The following is a 21,681-nucleotide window of genomic DNA, read 5'->3' as shown; positions in this document are numbered from 1 at the left end:
TTAAATGCAGTTGTCACCGATGAACCCCTCTTTCTTGTTCCCTCCCTTTTAGGGATATAAAAGCATGACTGATTATTTGCCCTCATTTTCTCCTTGTTTTACAAGAAAGAGTTTTATGCAAACCATATGCCACTGTAGAATAAGTGTAAATGTCTTTATATAAATACGTCTATTTTTAGTTTAGTTGATTTTTTTCAATAGTAGCACCATGACCTCAATTTTGAAAGTGTTTGCATTTAAATTGTTATTACTATTTTTGTTTACTTCCCAATGTTAACATAAGTGGTAATTAGTGGAACTGGATATTTGCCTCAGAGCTCTTTTCAAAATAAATAAAACTTTGCATATGTATGGAACCCACATTCTATCTTTTCTTAAACCTGTCTCCTCCCTCCCTTACTACAGGGAAGAACTATATACAGTAGGTACCTTTTTTCTTTTCCCAAATATGGTTATATACCTTTCCAGCATATATTTGAATACACAGAAATTATACTCTTTGAAGAATAAAAATCTTATTTCCTTCCAAAATATTTGCTTTCTTTTCTATGCTAAGAGAAATTTTCTATAACTAAGGTTTTGTTTTGTTTTTTAAGCAACTGAAATAAGGTAAGCATAGCATTGTATTGACGCTGAATGTATATAATACAAGGACTACAATGAGTTCCTTCCCACTATTTGTCTACTTTTATTGCTTCATATATGGCCATGATATTTTCACACTTTCAATTAATAATGTCTAAGAATCTGCTTTATGTTCAAGGTAATGCCATCTAGAATTTTATGGTAGAGAATATAAGCATTTTCTGAAGATTTACACTACTTAATGTGACAATGCTTCATTTGCTATAATTTCTAAGGCACCAGGAATACACAGACCTAGTTAAATATACAGATTAATCAGTGTTTCTTTTCTTTATTTTATAACCTAGTGATAGATGCAGGAGGCAAACAAGGGGGAGGGCCCCAGAGAATCTCCCACCACCCTACACACTGCAAGAATGGGTTGGAGCCACGGGAAGTTTGAGCCATGTGCAGCAGGGAGGAGCCTCGCCTCTTCAGTTCCTGTGCTGTGGCCTGTTATTCCATCTGTGAGATGGGAGCACTGGCAGGAACCCCTCTCATTTTGCTAAGAGTTTTCTGTTGTTGTTGTTTTGTTTTTTCCTTTTCGTCCAATAAATTCCGTTCCCGTCACCTTTCAATGTGTCTGCATGCCTAACTTTTCCTGGTTGTGACACAAGAACCCAGATTTAGCTGAACTAAGGAACAGAAATTCTGCAACAATAATCTCCCTTTTAGAATATATGTTAACAGAAAGGGTTATGGAGTCATGTCATGTCAAGAAACACATTCTTTTAATTTTATTGTTAGGGCAGAATTAGTCTAGTGTAACCTGTATAGGTAAGAATGTAAGAATGACAGTTACTTATATACCTTGACTTTTTCTTACCTCAAAACAATAAATTTTATTTGGATGATTTAGAAGTCTTATGTTAGAATCTTAATCAAAATATCTAATCCTATACTTGACTTCAGAGAATGTCATTCTATTTCAAATAGATGAAAGCATTTCCCCTTTTCATCTTTATTACAGAGCCATTGCTCTATAATTAATTATTATATTTCTATTTATTATTGATCATCAATATAATTTAATTTTTCTCCAAAAATTCCAGTTGAAGTTAATATTAGTCTAATACATATGCTGGTTACATTATTTGTAATATGTGGCATACTGGAATGCCTGTTTTACTCTATGGCAAAAAGTTCCTACTTTATCTTGGTTTGTGGCTTTGCCCATTTACTGAACATGACTGTGTGATTTATTATGATAGCCTGGTTTCCAAGCAACAGTTTTTTCAAGTTGAAATAAAATCGAATACCTTAATATATAACAATGTATTCATGCTTTCTGTGTGTTCATCAAATTTGAACTGTCAAATCCAGATCATACTATGAAATTATCATCTAAAAAGGAAGAAGATTTTTAAACCATGTTGAATCAATTAGAATTGCTTTATAAACAAGGGTGTTTTCAATGTATCCATTTGTTACTGAAAGGAAGACATATAAAAATGGCCAATTTTGGGCCAGGCATGGTGGCTGACACCTGTAATCTCAGCACTTTGGGAGGCCGAGGCAGGCAGATCACTTGAGGTCAGGAGTTCAAGACTAGCCTGGCCAACATGGTGAAAACCCATCTCTACTATAAATATAAAAAATTAAAAATTAGCTGGGCCTGATGGCATGTGCCTATAATCTCAGCTACTCAGGAGGTTGAGGCAGGAGAATCGCAGGAACTCAGAATGCAGAGGTTGCAGTGAACCAAGATCTGCCTGCAAGAGAGAGGGAGACTCCATCTCAAAAAAGAAAAAAAAAAAGCCAATTTTATTTTAAATATTTGATTAAGAAATTACAATTTGTAAACAACAGGTGCTGGAGAAGATGTGGAGAAATAGGAACACTTTTACACTGTCGGTGGGTCTGTAAACTAGTTCAACCATTGTGGAAAACAGTGTGGTGATTCCTCAAGGAGCTAGAACTAGAAATACCATGTGACCCAGCCATCCCATTACTGGGGATATACCCAAAGGATTATAAGTCATGCTGCTATAAAGACACATGCACATGTATGTTTATTGCGGCACTATTCACAATAGCAAAGACTTGGAATCAACCCAAATGTCCATCAGTGACAGACTGGATTAAGAAAATGTGGCACATATACACCACGGAATACTATGCAGCCATAAAAAAGGATGAGTTCGTGTCCTTTGTAGGGACATGGAAGCAGCTGGAAACCATCATTCTCAGCAAACTATCGCAGAACAGAAAACCAAATACCACATGTTCTCACTCATAGGTGGGAATTGAACAATGCGATCACTTGGACATGGGAAGGGGAACATCACACACTGGGTCCTATTGTGGGGAGGGGCAGGGGGGGAGGGATAGCATTAGGAGATATACCTAATGTAAATGACGAGTTAATGGGTGCAGCACACCAACTTGGCACATGTACACATATGTAACAAACCTGCACATTGTGCACATGTACCCTAGAACTTAAAGTATAATAATAATAAAAAGAAATTACAATTTGTATGGTCATTATTAAGAAATTACAATTCGTATGACCATTATTATCGATACTGGCATTAATAGCAGAAGTGCTAATTAGGAAAATTGGGTCAAAATTGGATCTAATCTACAAAAGAATATGTAGCTATCCAGAGCTTTGAAGAGGCTAAGTACTTTTATGTGCCTAATACACTCCACCTGTGAGCAACCCAAAAAGGGTTGCTCATTACTCGTGATTGTTCAAATGTACTAAGAATGTTTGAGAAAATTCATACCAGAGTCATTTATTTTTATCAAACATTTTTATGTCTGTACCACACAAGCTAATGTGTTTCAGTGTTCATAGCCACATGTTTACATTTAAAGAGTAGAGGCCCATAAATAATGAAAACTTATATAGTTCTTAATCCTTAAATTCCTAAGATGAACCTTCACTAGAAACTCCGAACTCAGGTGAGTTCTCTTTTGACATATCCAACTTCAGGCTCTCAACATCCTTGTTTCTTAGAAAATTCACACTTGTTCCATTAGAAAGCTAACTCCAGTTTCTGAAGTTGTATTATCAGGATAGTCTATGTGGAACCAATGGAAATAAATGGGAATCTCTGTAACTATGAGAAAGGATATGGAAGTCACATTCTATCAAAACAAAAGTAATGGAACATGCAGGGACAGCCCTATTCAAACCAGACAACCAGGCAAATTTTTAATGTTGCACAAGACTCTTCTCTGTACCTAGATGATTATCTTTTATTTCATTTCATTCTCACAATATCATTATTATGTTCCCAGAAGATAACTTAAGTCTTTAAAGTGAGTCCTGGAAAACTCGTTTCATACAAGAGGAGGTGTGGACAGAAAGTATTTCAGATAGTCAATGAAATTTGTAATGGTGCAATTTTAAGGTCAGAAAAGGCTATTTTCAAGCAGTTGAGACTTATTGAAACCTATGACAAAATAAGTACTAACCACTGCAGGAGCACAAGTAAAACAATTTCTTTCTTTTTTTTTTTTTTTCTCTTGGCAAGTGTATTCATTATGCTTCCAAATTCCATTTTACAATTTTATTTAAGTCATTTTGAGATTGCATGCAAACTATCCCATACATAACTGTTGATACCAATTTGTGGTATTATGCATACGCACAGTAAACAATGCACATATTGAAATACATGCGAATGCAAGCAGATTGAAAAAGACTATGTAATGTTTCTTAAATCTTAAAATTTATCAAGTTATTATCTGGGTATCCAATATGTTACTAAAATATTGTAAAAGAGTTACTATATTGCTAGATGCTTTGAGCATCAATATGACTGATGATCTACATGACTGAAAAAATGAAATATTCATAGGCATAAAGTTCAATTCATGATGAAAAAAAGAAAAAAAATCATGTTCGTTGAATTCTTTGAAAATTAGATAACTAAAACAAACAAAAAACCCCACAAATCTCCTCTTTGGTGAGCAGCCATAGTTAATCTTTGTTGGAAGTAGTAAAAGTTACCAAATTAAACATAAATCCCTGAGGGTCAACAGGTATATAGTGGGCACTGAAAATATGCATAGTTGTATAGATAAAGTTGTTGAAAATTGAAATAGAAATATTGTGTTATATTAATAGAATTTATAAAATTTTCAAAACTTACAATGGCATGTTGTCATTCTATAAAAGAGTCATCAATAATTTATGCATAGTATATAATTAGTATTAATATTATACAGTTAGTATTGATATTACATATTAAGCCACTCTGTGCTAGATACTGTACTACAGAATAAGCAGGGAGAGAGGGAGATGTACTTCAGAAAGGAATGACATTTTTCTTGCTTTTGAAATGATTTCATTCATTTATCTGTACAATATATACCCCCAAAATGAGTGCATAAGCTTACTTTGCTTAAAATGAGATGAGTCCTTAAAATAATAATAATAATGATAATTTTACTGAGAGTTTACTGTGTGCTACTAAATTCATAGTCCTAAAATATTTAAAATATGAAGTAATAGTTGGGACCAGAATTATCGTACTTTCTTTTTGCGAGTAAATAGGTGCCTAGGACATGCTAAATAAACCTGGATATTGATAGAAACACTGAGCCTTGTCATTTCCTTGTTTTATAAAATAAAACCTATCATGGCACTTTCTAGTAAAACCATTAATTAAAAAATATGATTACACACATGTTCTGTTTAAAATTTGGTAAGACTTCACAGTTCTATTGCTGATATAAATTGGAGCATATATTTACTTGCCATCTGTTAGCTAGAACTTTGTACTTTATAACAAACAATAGGTTCATGTATCTTTTATAATACAACTCTATGAAGGGAGATAATTTTCTTTGTTTGGATCACTGTAATATTCCCACAGTCTAGACTAGTATTTATTAAAACGATGTATAACCATAGTAGAGTCAATTACTCAACAGAGAGATGTGTCTTTCTGGATCAGAAGGAAATCATTTTGCCCACCCTGACAAAATGTGCCATTATTTAAAGTTAATGGCACATTAAAAATGTGCCAATACACAGATTATTTACCAATGGACTCCCATTAAGCAATCTCAATTACAACATTGCATTCTTCACTTACTTTTTTTTTTTTTTTTTTTGAGACGGAGTCTTGCTCTGTCACCCAGAGTGGAGTGCAGTGGCATGAACTCAGCTCACTGCAACCTCTGCCTCACAGATTCAAGCAATTCTCCTGCCTCACTCTCCCAAGCAGCTGGGATTACAGGCCCATGCCACCATGCCTGGCTAATTTTTGTATTTTTGGTAGAGACTGGGGTTTTACCATGTTGGCCAGGCTGGTCTTGAACTCCTGACCCCAGGTGATCCTCCTGCCTCGGCCTCCCAAAGTGCTGGGGTTACAGGCGTGAGCCACTGCACCCGGCCTGCTTGTCTTGCTTTCTGGCAAATCATTTGTGGATTTTGCATTTTCATCTCCCACTAACAAGTGTTCTATTGGTCCTCTCATTCCAACAATTTGAGAATATCTGCTGATCACTCTTCTAATCTGCAAAATGTCAATCCTCTCCTGTTGACCTCTATATTATTCTAATGATTAGATTCACACTACATTTTTTAATTTAGACCTCTATTATTCTCATAATATACCACTGTAAATTTTGTCCAAGAGACTTTTGATGATATAGTGCCTACAGAAATAGATATTATATATATGTATTTGATTTACATATGTATAATTTACTGAGGCTTTTATTTTCCTATGATGTACTTATGTGCTGCTCTCATTTCTTAGCTGAATTATTTTGTGACACCTTTTTTCATATCATTTATGTCTCTATTCAAATGCCAACTCCTTAGAGAGGCATTCCGTGACCACACTATCTTATACAATAGCAATGCCACTCTTTTTCCATTATCTGATTGTCTTCTACCCCTCAAAAAAAAATTATTAGTACCTGATATCACAGTAACTGTTTATTTGTGTACAGTATTTGTATTTCTCCTAAATAAAAAGGAAAGTTTCACAAAGTAGGAATTTTTCCTGAGTACATAGTTAAGGTTGTTTCTGTCTTCTCATTAGTGCAGAATGAGAGGCACATCTTTGTCCTGGGAATTAGAATATTATATACCAATTTAAAGGCAACAAAAAGAGTTTTAGGCACCATTGTGTTACATTGATATAAGTCCCCACAAAGAGACAATAACTGTCACACATATCATCACACATCAGAAATAAAACAAAAATGATCCTTAAAATTACAATTTCTGGTGCTTATTATAAAATATGAACTAACAATTTGGAGTGGTGTAAACCTCTTTCAAAATTTCAGAGGCTTAAAATGTAAAACAAAAGTTATTTGCTAGAGTAGGCTGACTGAAAGGGGATGGAAAGAGCTAAAACTCTAGCTCTTGATTTCCTAGTACTTTATATGCTGACTGGAACAACTCTTCCCTTGAAAATTTTATCTTCTGCCACTTCTCTCTTAGCTTTTGTGACACTCTAACCCTGATCAATTCTTTGGAACTATTTAGGATTATTCTATCTTATTTAAAAATTGTGATTATTGAAATAGAAAATTCACAATAATTATTTAAGTAAGCATGAAAATGCAGTATTGATTGAAACATTTAGGAGTCTTAACCACTTTTAAAGCAGGGCTAATTGCCTCCATGACAATGCCTCCTAGGTCCTCATAAGTTCTTGTTCGTTAAGAGTTTGCTGTGCCAAGTGATCTGTCTTGTAAATTGTCCACAGGTTTTTACATATCCCCCAGACATAACACATCCTCAAAATACATAGATTTAAACCATGTTCCAGCTCCGAAGATTTTTAGATTTTTAATTTCTTATTCCTGAACATAATTTACGGTTCTAAATGTAGCCACTAAATTTTTAGGTAATTTACCTTATCTCATATAGTTTTTAAGAATAAGTAAAATGTCAAGTGAACATGAGAGAAGTTATTGCTTCATTTTAATTATTGTGCTTGATTATCCAAAATTAGATTCCTTCTTTCCCCAGATTGAAGTATAAGTCCACTTTCCACCCAGGTGGTTTGAAAATTGTCCCAAAATAATGAACATGTGGGAAATGTAAAGATCAGCTTCTGCCACCTTCTCAAATTTTCAATCATTTGGCACACAGAATGAATGTTAAAGATGCCAGTTTTCCCTCTATGTCTGTTTTATTTGTTGCATAGCATTAATTGCTTTTTATCCATTAATTTTTTGTCTGCTTTCTACTCTACCAAACTATAAGCTTCATGATATCATGGATATTTTCTTTCTGGTGCACTTCTTATCCCATTTACCCATGGTAGAATATAATACATTTAATTGCAAAAGAGGAATCAAATCTTTATTCTTATTCCTTTAGTATTCTACAAATAAACTTTAAAAGTAGATCTTTTTGAAGTTATATATTTTTAGGAAATCAAACGTACTATTAATATATTCAATCAAATACTGCTATTCAGAAAGGCAGAACTTTGTAGTAATTTGAGCTCTTCTCAAGTATTTGGTTCTTTGATTTCTTGCAAGTTCAAAGAACATCTTATATTCCCTGTGTTTTCCTCAGATCAAGTCAAGGGGTTGCTTTGGTGAAGAAAGTGTGAGCAGAAGCACTGTATGTCCTTTCCAAAAGGAGAAATTGAGACCTGGTACATGCATCAACATGCTCCCTCCAAAATACAGTTGACATTCCAAAGATAATTTTGTATCAATACATAGAAACACTTAAACTAGTTCACTAAGATTAGTGGGATACTAACACACCTTCCTTTTTTTTTTTTTTTTTTTTTTGAGACAGAGTCTCGCCCCAGCGCTAGGCTGGAGTGCAGTGGCGCGATCTCAGCTCACTGAAAGCTCCGCCTTGGCTAATTTTTTGTATTTTTAGTAGAGACAGGGTTTCACTGTGTTAGCCAGGATGGTCTCTATCTCCTGACCGCGTGATACGCCTGCCTTGGCCTCCCAAAGTGCTGGGATTACAGGCGTGAGCCACCGCGCCCGGCTAAGATAGATTCTAATATGAGGAAAGAGTAATTAAAAATTATAGAGGAGATACTGTAAAGGAAAAAAAATACATCTAAATAGAAATTATTTTTAAAAATTCTTCCTTTTTAAAAATTATGACCTATCATTGCAGTACCTTATATTATAGCATGAACACATATATCTTCAAAATTAGCTTATCTAAGCAGATAAACTGCTTATTAAATATAAGAAAACTATGAATTTTGTATTGTGTCATTTTGCTAAGATATGGAACTCTAAAGGAAAAATTTTAGCTTAAGATCTTTAGAACACAAAACAAATGAACCTCATGGATATATTAGTACATTGCAGATATTTTTACATTTTAACTTGAAGCTTTCCACAGATTTTGTTTATAAATGTTATAATTTTACATTTCCTTGAAAACATTTCATGAAACCTGTGCCTAACATCCATCTCAATGACAGTTAATTTTCATTTTTAATATAACAATCATGTTCAAGGATATGTTCTCAATATATAGAAATGAGAAAAATATTTATATGAATTGACACAAGGTTGTCAAAAGACAATAAGCATGTAAATAGTGAACATTGTTTTCATTCGTGCCTTTTTACTCTCTCCCTTCCCCCAGCCTCCATTCAATCATCAAATCCTCCAGATTTTGCCACATATATTTCTCTCAAATTTCCAGTGCAGCATCAGATTCAGGTCATTATATTTCATTTGAAAAAAAGAACAGCTTTTACTTCGTGCTCGTTGCCTATTAATTTAGTACCATATTAATGAGTATTTGACTTTTCTCTTTTGACTCTTTCAGTGTCTCCCCACTTTTCAAGGTAAAGTTTAACTTCTTTGGAACTGTTCCTATGGCCCTTCATGCCTCAAAATAATAAGAGCCATCTATGACAATACTGCAGCTAACATCATACTGAATGGGCAAAAGCTGGACACATTCCCCTTGAAAACCAGCACAAGGCAAGGATGCCCTCTCTCACCAATCTTATTCAACATAATAATGGGAGTTCTGGCCAGAGCAATCAGGCAAGAAAAAGAAATAGAGGACATTCAAATAGGTAGGAAAGAAGTCAAACTATCAGACTTAATGACATGATCCTGTATCTAGTAAACCCATAGTCCTGGCCATCAGTGTTCATCAGTGGTAGACTGGATAAACAAAACATGGTACATATGCACAAGGAATACTATGCAGCCATAAAAACGAATGCAATTATATCCTTTGCAGGGACATGGATGGAGCTGGAGGGTATTATCCTTAGCAAATAAATGCAGGAATAGAAAACCAAATACAGTATGTTCTCAGTTATAAGTGGTAGCTAAATGATGTGAACACATGGACACATAGAGGGGAACAACACATACTGGGGCCTATTGAAGGGTGTAGGTTGGGCGGAGGAAGAGAATCAGGAAAAATAAACTAGTGGGTACTAGGATTAATACCTGGGTGATGAAATAATCTTCACAACAAACACCCATGACACAAGTTTACCCATATAACAAACTTGCACATGTACACCTAAACTTAAAATAAAAGTTAAATAAAAAAGATAAGTGATGCCTATGATATCTAAACCATTACCTTCAAATTTCCACTTACATTATTGCTTTCATCTTTTTACAAATGGTTTCCAAAACTTGAAGTCTGATAAAGCAACTTAAACACTCAGTGATATTTTGCATTTCTTTCTTGAACATTTTAAAACAGAAAACAGAAGCTGAGAAAACACGGCAGTCCATTATTGAGTAGTTGTACAGCACTAGTTATGTAGTTTTATTGACATCTGTCATGTCAAACACTTATTATTCAAAGATAGATATTGTTTCAGCTATTTTAGTTAAACTTTTAAATGTTAAAAAACCGTCAGATTTTTGGTATAAAAGTATAAAAGTAATGGGAAAATGTGGATGACTCCACACTTTAAGATAACTTAAGAAACTTGAACTGCAACTGAAAATGATAAAGCTAAACTAATAGTCATTTATCATTAAACTTAAAAGGAGCAATTTAAACTGATGATAGATTCAAAATCAACTGCAAGTTTAAGTGAAATGACATATAAGGAAACCAATTTTACCTTAAGTTAATTGATATCTAAACAAGTGTTAAGATCCCATGGCATAGTTCTGGTAATAAAAACATCACCAAACTTCTAAATAAAGCCCTAAACACTTCTAATATTAAACATAAAATAAATGTGAGCTATACATACATTTAAGAAATATTCATAAAAACAAGGAAGATAATTATTTCCCAGTTATTCCAGTTGAGGTTCCTGGTGTGGGGGCAGGGCTTATTCCAGCAGCCAGGGCACAAGACAGGAACCAACACTGAACAGGGCTCTGTCCCATTGCAGGGCACACTCAGACACACCCCACTCTCACTCAGACTGGGAGTGATTCATTTAGACATGCCAATTCACCTCATGTGCACATCTTTGGGATGTAAAAGGAAACCAGAGAAATCCACAGACAAGAGAGAACATGGAATCTCCATACAGACAGTGGTCCCAGCCAGGAACTGAATTTTTTTATCATCAACATTATAGCCATATGACCTTAAACAAATGATATTATTCAAGGATCTGCTGTACTTTGCTCATAAGCAAATTTGCATTTTCATATTTTAAAATTTTGTTTGTAATACAAACATACACACAAATGCACATTCACACACTGTCTTCTTAGTTTCCATACAAATATAAGATTTTTCTACCTTTCAGTTCGTTTTTGCCGGAAATTCTATGACTACTGTCTTCAGATGGAAAATTTACGCCTAAATTTTTGCTACCTTCAGTTTCATATCTAATGCTTCGACTTATAAATTAGTATATTGAAGAAAAAGTATTCACCCAAATTCTAGTAGCACGTTTCTAATCTGGATAACTGTTTTATGCTCCCCTGTCACTTCAGCCTAACAAGTCCACATCTGGAAATATGGGAATACTTGTAAACATTGATTAAAAATCTCATTTATGTCAATAATTTAACCTTCTTTCACTCTTTTAAGTGTCTTTGAGGTTGCTTGTTTCCTCCACATTCCTAATTAGTTTTCTCAAACCGTATTTCTAAACAGCATTAAATCTATACAAAGGCAACAGAGAAAATCCTCAGGAAGTACTTGGAGTTTTCCAACACAAGGTACCCTTATTTTACAGAAACTTCTACATCAATCAAGGGTCAATCCCTCAGCCAGGTCTCTCAAATTTACCATTTATATATCCCTTCTAATAAACACATTGTAAAATTAGTTGGCAGGAATGAAATAGTATGTCCAATGTCCTTCATTTGGAACATGAAGATAAACTTTACTTTTTACAACTGACATATGGCATTCTTTTCCAGAGCCACAGAGACCATTTACAAAATGGTTTCTCTACATTTCTCTCAGTCCTTCATTCTCTTTCATTTCTATATGTTTAGTGCTTTCCAGAGCATTCACTAAAGAAATTGAAGTGAATATCAGAGAAATAAGGTCACTATCTTTTTCAAAATAGTTCCTCAAAACAAAGTCAAAATTCAAGTTCTGCCTATTTTAACATTTTCTTAATTCAATTTTTCTTCTTCTCCCCTTTCACTATTCTAATCTAAATCATCAGTACGTACCCCAAATATGTGCCTAACTATTGTACCTGTCTCTATTGTAAAAACATTCAGTATACTCAGTATGGTATTATAAGATTAATCTATTGGAAGATGTCATTTTATTCATGATATAAGATTATACAAAGAATCCAGATTATCAAATCTCCACAGATTTTCCTGAACTGGCATGAAATGTTCCTCCAAACAGTTCTTGCAATAAAATCTGTCTAAATGGGTTAAGTCAAGCACACAGGTTATCCCAATTTCATTTGTCTTATCCTACCGTTCTCTTTCAGCACCTGTAGACTGTACAACACTATTAAGCCTTCAACAAGCAACAATAAGCAAACAATTATTCACTACAATAACTTTTAAAAATGTTTTAGCTGAAAGGAGAAATAAGCAACAGCTCAACCGTTACAGTCACATCAACTGAAGACCAAAATTAAATTTGTAATAAAGTTATCCAACAATCAATTGTATCAAACACATGTATTTGCTTAGTAATTTTTTATTAGTAATTAGTGATTACTAGTGGTCGCCATTTAAGAAGAAAGTTGAGGAATAAACTTATAAAACTAACAAACAAATGAAGTTTGCACCTTAGTGATCTTGTCTCTTGCCCCACTACCTGGCAGTACTAACTGCCCCCATGGATTTCTATAGTACTCTTTGTTTATTTGTATTATACCACTTACTTTTATAAGATGCTGAGGACAATACTTCTTCATTTTTAAATTCCTGGAAATTACCATATAACTAATCTAATCAAAATTTTATTGACTGAATGGGAGAGCAAATAAGTATGATAATTCTAAATTTTTAAATACAACATGACTTAAAAAGACAGGAATGGGTCAATTAAGGTTTTTTTTTTTTTAAATAAAATATCCTACTTTCCAAAGGTATAGTCAAAAAGTCACATCGTTGTGTATTTCTATGGCTGAATATAAAAAAGGAAGCTGTATAAAATTGTTTATTATTTAAAACTGTAATTGTGTACATTTCAAATGAAGTCAAATGATGTTTACGTTGCTTGGTATATTTAGATAACTTAGAAACATTTTCCCTGTTTTTTAAATTCCTTAGATACCAAGGAAAGTAGACATTCAAATAACCTTTTTCTCTTTCCTGTTAAGCAACAAATGAAGCAAATAATTGGAGGTTAGTAGCTGTCTAAGGAGATTAAACAATTGCTTAGCTAAGCCTAAAAAGTACAACTTTGTTAGGACATAAAGATTCTGAGAAAACTTTTTCCACAAATTAATGTTTTAGCTTCTCATTATATATTGGTTCTCTTTTTAAGTTTCTTAAAGTAGTGATTTCTGTACTTTTTTTCTAGATATAATGCATTATTTTATAAGAAAATTGTATAAGTCAATACTGAAATCTGAGACAATCTTCCTAATCAGATTTAAATACAGACCATACAGTTTAACCAACAGGGAATGCTGGGTTCAATTTATCAACCCCATACATCTATGAGTTTAATAACACAGCAATGGTTTTTACAGTCTTATTTTATTTAAGAATCACTAATAAGGTTTCTAAAGGTTTCTGGATTAAAAACAAGGTAAAGTCTTAGGAACTTAATTTGCTATTAGTCTTAAAGAATCTAATTTGTTTTCAGATTTCATCTCATACACAAATGCATTGTGAAATCAAGGCAATGTTTGATATTAAGAGGTGAGATATTTTGTACTAGATAACCTAGGTATTTTATAGATAGAAGAAATCATTTACATGTATAGGCTAAAAATAGAAATATTGCCTAAAATAATAAGACTTTAAAATCACAAAATATTTAACATAAATTAATAATCCTTTGAATAAAATTTGGCCTTCTAGTAAAAGACATGAACTACAGTTATTAGGACAGAAATCCATGTATTTAAAAATGTATATTGCTTAGGCCAATGCCTAACTCAGTTTATTTAAACCATCTAAGTTATGTTTACTATGTTCAAAAGCTCGTTGATTTAGGATTCTGAAATAGTTTGGCAGAAGAAAAAGTCTACATGCATGTAATATAAAATATTCATTAAAATAATAAACAGTTCAGTATTCAAGAGTGATTTCAATTTCTTTCCCCAAAGGTGATTTTTAAAAGTTAGTATCTGATTGTGTCCTAAGATAATATCGATATTTAAATGTCAATGCCTGGTAAAGGAGAAATTCAAATTTTCTGAGATAATATAAAAATACACCTATTTCCATTAATGTCTTTGTTTCCTGTTATTACAAAAGAATTTTTTAAAAAGAACTACATCGATTGTATTGTATCTAGAATACTTTTGCCTTATCATCCTAAACTTTTGTTTGTAAGTGAATCTTCAAAGGCAATGTTGCTTGCTGGGACCATTTTGCATGTAGAGATGTTTTATGCAAGAGTTCAGTGCAGGGGTTATAGTTGTGAAAAAAAAAGAGGTGTGTGTCTACGTGCTCCTACTCTTCTTACACTCCATCTACAAACAGCACCATCTTATTCACATTGGCAGAATAGCGCAAAGTCATTACTCTTTATTGAGACATCCCTGAAAGGTACATCAAAGTTTTCTCTCCCATGGAAAGAGTAAAATTACCAATTAGAATATGGCATCATGAAAAGCACCCTAGAAAAAAATACTTATTTCTAAATATAAAAGACAATCCTAAGAACAAAGGAGTCCAGAAAAGAATGTACATAGTGGCAGGTAAGGAGTTAGTTTCAAAAATTGAGTAAGGGAAGTATCTGTTTTCTGCACCATGATTTATTACACCAGAAATATGTTTTCTTTCTCTAGTGGATAGCATGCCTCTTACAAAACCTGGAAAGAAGAGTATTAGTATCAGACTTACTGATCCAATCAAGAAGGCTTGAAATGAACACTTGAAGTGGAAGAGAAAAATGTGAATCAATAACACAGACCTTACAGAAGACAATAGGTTTGAAATGAAAATGAGACATAATAATAATAAAAAAAAGGTCTAGAAATTGTTTTGTAAAAACCATGACTTGAAATAATGCATAGGCTTAGAATATAGAGTATACTAAATAAAACTCAAATAATAAAAATATTAGACATGCTCAGCTCATGAAATGTACTCTTTTAAAAAATCTGTATACAACACTGACAGCTGAGTATAAGAATTGCCATAACTGTTTGTGCAAGGAGTGCCCTGCACAAGAGTACCTGGCCTGTGGAACAAGTGGGGGACATAATCCACTTCATACTCCAATTGCCTGACAGGTATAATCTTCAATTTACAGGATAAAAACCCAGGCTTAGATATGTTCAGAAACATGCTCAAGGTTATGTAGCTATAAAAATATGAGGCTATTTTGGCTAGAATTGGAAGCCAAGTGTGTCTGGAATTCATTATTTTTAAAAAACATAGAAAAGGGAAATTTATATATACATATGGAAACATATATAATTTATTCTAAAGGAGAGGAGTAGGAGAAAATTCACTAATTTTTCAAAAGGAACAATACAATGACTGAGAAATGTGTGTCACTGCATATCAGGGAGTTATAACACCAGTTTTATGATAAAAATATTAAAAATTGAATTTGGAGATGTTCATGTCAGGAAAGGAAAATAAAAGAAGAATTTGTCACTGGAAAATGGTGCAGCAATCCTAACAAAAATATTACCGAGGATAGTTTGCGAATAAGTACAAGATATGGATGAGAAAGAGAAGGCTTAAATAATGGGATCTCTTTTGGGAGGAATTCTAACTTACTAAAATTTGGCTTATAGGTAAGGATTTGATTTGCATCCACAACACAGATACTGTGTGGAAACAAAGTTTTTGAGGTGCATACGAGTAAAGGAAGAGGATGATGAGAAGGGTTGGGTAAATTCTATGAATTTAAAACACACAGTTAGTAATGGGAAGTTACCCAGAGACTCCAAGAAAACACAACTGAGGAAGAAAGTAAGAAACTAAATATACAATTATGACTTTATCTTTGCAAATAAACCCATAACCAGAAAATAGCACAATAATTACCTAAAGAAAACAGTTTTACAAATGAAAATTTAGTCATAGGTTCTTACATTTTTACAAAGAATGTATAACAAAAAAGTGAATGTGAATGATTAAACAATGTAGTAAAGAGTTTTAAAAAGTGTATTAGGGTGTAAAGTCAAGAATCCTTATAGATACTCCAAATATGAAAGGTTATAAAATACTAGCTGTGTTAAGAAAAAAAGAAGCCCACAAACTGAGGGAGAAAGAACTGCTAATTTGTTTTGTTGCTGCTATTGTTTGTATCTTCTCTGTTAAAGAAAATTAGCAAATTAGAATGAGTAGAACAATGTTCATATAGATTTTGGTTTTGCTCAGATTTACCTACAGACCTTTTTCAATGAGGGATAACCAGGGAAACATCAAGAATGATCCACTATGGTCTGCTATATCGGTAGCCTGTGAGCACTTAGAGAAGATTCCAGTAATTACCAAAGGCCAGGATAGGAAAAGCTCTTTCACTTTTTTGAGAATCTTAAACAGGCTGAATAAGAATATGCAATTCACAATGTATCTTAATGTGAGTAATGTATTATACAAGTGATTTTATTGTAACCTTGTGAGCAAGATTAAAAAAACAATGGTTTTATGATAGAATAGCTGAATGAATCATTGGCGGTTAATCAATCTTACTCTATGACAATTTTATCCTTTCTACCATCCCAACTCAAAAGATTATTCTGTGATTTAGTTAAGGAAGTGGAACACATACTTTGCCAATCCAGGGATAATACAAGATTTTGGGAGAGAGCTAATAGATTACGTGATGATCAAATAAATCTTCAAAAATGTTTTGTTATGCTGAAATTCATCCAGATAATATGCTAACAAGAAACAATGTAAAGACCTACATTTAAATTTCAAAAATATCATTTATACAAAGGATACGTGAATTTAACATTTTAACCCTTTGAAAAAGATACAATTTTTTCCACATAACCCTTGATTTTCAGCTCCCTTAAGAAACTATCATACTTTAATTTCTGTTCATTTTACAAAAATATTTCTATTTCTCAGACATATTAAATTAGCTTATGCAACATTCTGTATATATCTTGAACTCCTAAAGTAAAAATATGTATGACTTCTGGCTTCTTAGGAAACAAGACAAATGCTTATGCAGTACAGATGAGTGTGAGCACATCTGAAGTAAGTTCCTTTTATGAAGTTATACCATGTAATTTATCTCACATATCTAGTGATGAAGGATTTTAGAAGGCTCAAAGGCTGTCACTTTAATATGTCTGCTGTCATAGTGAAAAATGTGTAATTTCAAAGATTTTTAAGTAATTTGGAACAATTTGTGTAGAGTAATATACATATGGTGAAAACATATATATATGTGTGTATAGATACACACACACACACAAACACATACACATAAAATATATTTTGGAATCCATGCAAAACTATTAGAAAAATGGTAACAACAAGGTCTTCACAGAGGACCACAAAGTAAAAAGGACATCGATTAGATTTCTCACCTGTCTGATACCCAACCGGTATGCAACAATCCGATCCACTGCATCAGGATTCATCTGTGTCCACTGTAGACTGTAAGAATAAACACGGTGTCTGTTCTGCCATACTGGATTGTAGGTATCATAATAGAATTCTGGAGCATAGGCCTTTCCTGAAAACAGAAGTGTGTTTAAATTTGAATGATGACATATTGTAGTGTAAGCACACTTATTCCCTTTGGCCCTTTTACCATTTCTACTCTACCTTCCACTAGTAAAAATCCAGTCAATTCTCTGGATACATTTTGAGAACCATGTGAGATTTCCTGGTTGACTGGATGAGCAGGGTGAGAAGAGAAGGATGAACACAAAGTGTTTGGTCTAAGTGATTGGAGGAATGGGATTTTCATCAACCAAAATGGAAATCTATGGGAGGATGAAATCTGGAGAAAGAAGATCAAAGTCATTTTTAAATAATTTGAGTGATCTAAACGGATACATCAAGTATGCAGTAGGATATAACTAGTCTGGAATATAAGAGAGATCAGAACTGGAGATATAATCTTGCTAACCGTAGGTATGCAGATAGAATTTAAATTTAAAGCCATGATACCGAAGGAGTGTGAGTAGATAGAGAAGGTGAAAGTCTGACACTGGGGCAATCCAAGGTTGAGAGTTATGGGAGGAGATAAAAATCACACAGAAGCCCAAGAGGGAACAACCATAAATTTGGGGAAAACTAAAAATGTGGTATCCTAGAGGTCAAAAGAGGTATTTTGGGAAGTGAGTGATTCACTGTGTAGAAAACAATTAGCAGAAATGAAAATTTGTGTTTGTATTACCTGCGGCTTTCATCAATAAAGTGAACTTAATACAACTTAAAACAATTACTTAATAAAAGATCTAGTCAATATTTAGCTTATATTTAGATTTTTAAAGAAATATGAATTACATATAGCGTATATAGCACATAAAAAACATCTGTTTTTCTTAATTGCCAAAATGAAAAGTTTACACACCATTTGGAATTATAGATCCAACTTCCCAATATTCTGAAGTATAACTTTTTCTATTACAAATAACATATTTATTTAATAATACAACAATATTTAATGACAATCTATTCAATGAAAAATATTGTCCTAGATATTAAGAACACAATGAATGAGGAGGTGTGGCCTCCTCATTCATGGAAATTTATTACATTTTTTCCAGACTTTTCATGTAGCTTTGCAATTCTTAATAAGTGGAAAAGCTGCATTTCTGTCATCACTCATTTAACATCTTTTCTTTTTTTCTTTCTTTCTTTTTTTTTTCTTTTAATTAGATTAGGCCAGCTGTAGGGCTCATGCCTGTAATCCCAACACTTTGGGCAGCAGAGGTGCTCGGATCTGTTGAGCCCGGTTGTTAAAGACCCACCAATCTGAGCAACGAAGCGAAATCATGCCTCTACCAGAAGAAAAAAAAAAAAAAAAAAAAAAAAAGCAAAGTCCCAAATGAGAGGAAAACAACATACTGAGTGAAGGAATCAATTAACAAAACATTCTTGGTAATTTGTATTTGAAACAAAATTTTTCAAAATGAAATAAAGGTGGTGAATTTAGTAGTAGCTGAGTCAGATAGCTAGAGGTTTTAATTAAAAATACACATTCAATACCTACAAATTTACTAAAGAAGTAATGAGCTGCTTAGATGAGTAACATAAACCTAGAGTGTTTTCATTACAGACTGGTATCTAGATTGAATTGGGGAGGTAAAAGTCTAGTGTTTCTTTTCTATGAAGACTGAGGGGTTGCTTTTGTTATTTAATCAAGGAAGAAGCCTAAGGGTGACTGATTCAGTTCTAGGTAGCCCATTCTTAATAAAGTAAACAATTCATTCAAAGAGAATCAAGAAGAGAATACTGGCACAACTAGGGATTATTTAGCATGGGAAAAAAGCGGGGGTGGGGGGTGGGAGAATAGAGTTTTCTAGGAGTTGAAATAGATCACAGATAAAATCAGAATAAACGTTAACAGATATATGAAATAAGATGAACACCAGTGATTTCCTATTAAAATGGGTACATACTTTGACTTAGAAATATTCTACCAATGACTTTTGAATATGGAATGGCCTACCTCAGTAGACTATAAATTTCCCTTTACTTGAGGTATTTAGTCAACACTTAAACAGCCATTTAGCAGGGCTGAGGTGGGTAGCTGCCCACAAGATGGTCATTTAAAATAACTTTCAGTCCTGAAACTGAACTGTAGGCTGCTATAAAACATTGCCTGTCAAACTGGATTTGATATGTTAACTAATTTTAGACTAAATATGGTTTAAATACAGAGGAACTGGCACTTCAAAATTATCTCATAACATTAAAAAAAAAAGTTCTCTTGAAAGGCTACGTATTTATTGTAAAGAAAACTATCTTTCCAAATATAGTATTCATAAGGATGAATTCACCTCTAAGGTGGTGACCAGGAATTCAGACATTCTCAAATACCCTGGGTTATTCTGATGCAAGGAAATACAGGTCTTACAATTTGGAATGCTTTAAACAGGCTGAAATTTCTCTCTGAAATTACCTCCAAGTCTATATAATAAAAGATGTAAAAACTTATCCTAAAGTCATAAGAAACATCTCTTTGGTCTTCTTCCTCCTCTGAGACTGGATGCCTGATCCGACAGCCAGGATCTCTCTGGGGCAAGACTGAGAGACATCAGATAATGGGGATGGGGCGAAGTAGGATAGAATAATAACCGGGAATATTCGAAGCATTTCAGGAAGTAGCTATCCTAGTATAGTTGACTTTTGTTGACTACCACGAGGATAACTGGCTGCATGCCCTGAATACAAATTGCCATTGTTCTAGGAACATTATTTATCTAAATGAACACTTTTGAGGTTACTGAAATAGTTTTACCCTGAAGTTAAAAAACAGATCCTCATGATCTTGTGAGTAATATGAATTTGTTTATCAAGATCCATTTTCAAGGTAGTAAAAAATTAAGCTCCAATCTAACCCATTAAAATATTACAAATAGATCCAATTTCACTATAAAATGTTATCTTTATATTTAATTGCAGGCTATTACAAAGGTTTTCCAATGTATTTTTAAAAATGCTTTATCTGCATTGGCTAAACCACAGGTAATATTTTTTCATGGATCATTAGATTAGAAAATACTTTAGAGACTATTTCAATATCTCATATTATATATAAATAAATAAAGGTGCAGAATGGAGATGGGGATAACATATGAAAGGTTATACAAATAAATAATCAAATACAATAAGATCTATTACTTTTTTTACTTAGAATCATGAGATTAAAAAACAAATTAGTGAAAGTTTTTTTTAGTTGAATAATCATATTACTTGGAATTAAAGGTAAAAAACATTTTTAGATGGTGCATAAATAGTAATGTTTAGTAATAAGTAATTGCTAATCAGAAATAATTTTCAGTTATCACGATTAAATATAGACGTGCTTACTTATTAAATATAGACGTGCTTACTTACGCCTCACGGCATACTTTCTACTGAACCTACCAAGGAAAAGCTTTAAAAAGGAAAAATGCTTCTTGATTTTATTGGAAAAGGGCATCTTAAATTTTTTGAAATGGGACACACTTAATTTTCTCCTCTAATTTCAGAGCCAATTATACTTTATGCTTATATACTGATTTGTAAAAAAGACACAGTAAAACTAAGGAAATAGCCTTATAATAATCTTGGGCTTTGACATCCAAACATGACATCTACTGGTTGAAAAGGGAAAGAATTTGTAAATATTTTTTTCCATTTTATACCTCAGGCATTTTAATTCTTCCAGTAAGCATACCAAGAACATTTTCTTACTCTTTCACATTCTAGTTTTATTCTTATACAATGTTGTTCCAATCTAAATATTTTCAGATTAACTGACCTAGAACTATATTCATTAACTGAACTGGGAGGTAATTTTTGGAATCATCATGTATGATTATATATAAATCTTGGATTTAAAAAAATCCCTAAAACATCTATATAGAAAAATTTGTTTTTGAAAATATTCTATAGATTTAT

The 21,681-nt window shown here is 33.0% G+C and overlaps 1 protein-coding gene and 1 long non-coding RNA gene across 7 annotated transcripts in view; one reads left to right on the top strand and one right to left on the bottom strand.

The window, feature by feature from the left end:
• Positions 1 to 9,474, top strand: part of LOC105481877 (uncharacterized) — a 63,144-nt gene extending 53,670 nt beyond the window's left edge. Inside the window, exon 4 of one of the 2 annotated variants that reach the window (XR_011625908.1) lies at positions 9,368 to 9,474. This is a non-coding gene — a long non-coding RNA (uncharacterized lncRNA). Of the gene's footprint in view, positions 1 to 932; positions 1,049 to 9,367 lie in introns of those variants that run through there. The other variant, XR_003018062.2, reaches the window with a different exon arrangement.
• LOC105481879 (MAM domain containing glycosylphosphatidylinositol anchor 2) overlaps positions 1 to 21,681 on the bottom strand; it is an 859,970-nt gene that overhangs the window by 73,772 nt on the left and 764,517 nt on the right. For all 5 annotated transcript variants that reach the window (XR_011625905.1, XR_011625904.1, XM_011741671.3 and 2 more), the window contains exon 10: positions 17,649 to 17,797. Coding sequence is in view for 3 of the 5 variants with exons in the window: in XM_011741671.3 (XP_011739973.2) it covers positions 17,649 to 17,797 (149 nt within the window). In the remaining 2 variants the exon portion in view is untranslated. The remainder of the gene's footprint in view (positions 1 to 17,648; positions 17,798 to 21,681) is intronic.

The sequence above is a fragment of the Macaca nemestrina genome, chromosome 7 (genome assembly GCF_043159975.1).
Source record: "Macaca nemestrina isolate mMacNem1 chromosome 7, mMacNem.hap1, whole genome shotgun sequence".
Taxonomy (NCBI): domain Eukaryota; kingdom Metazoa; phylum Chordata; class Mammalia; order Primates; family Cercopithecidae; genus Macaca; species Macaca nemestrina.
The sequence above is the reverse complement of the archived record's forward strand: the minus strand, read 5'-3'. Positions and strand labels throughout refer to the sequence as shown.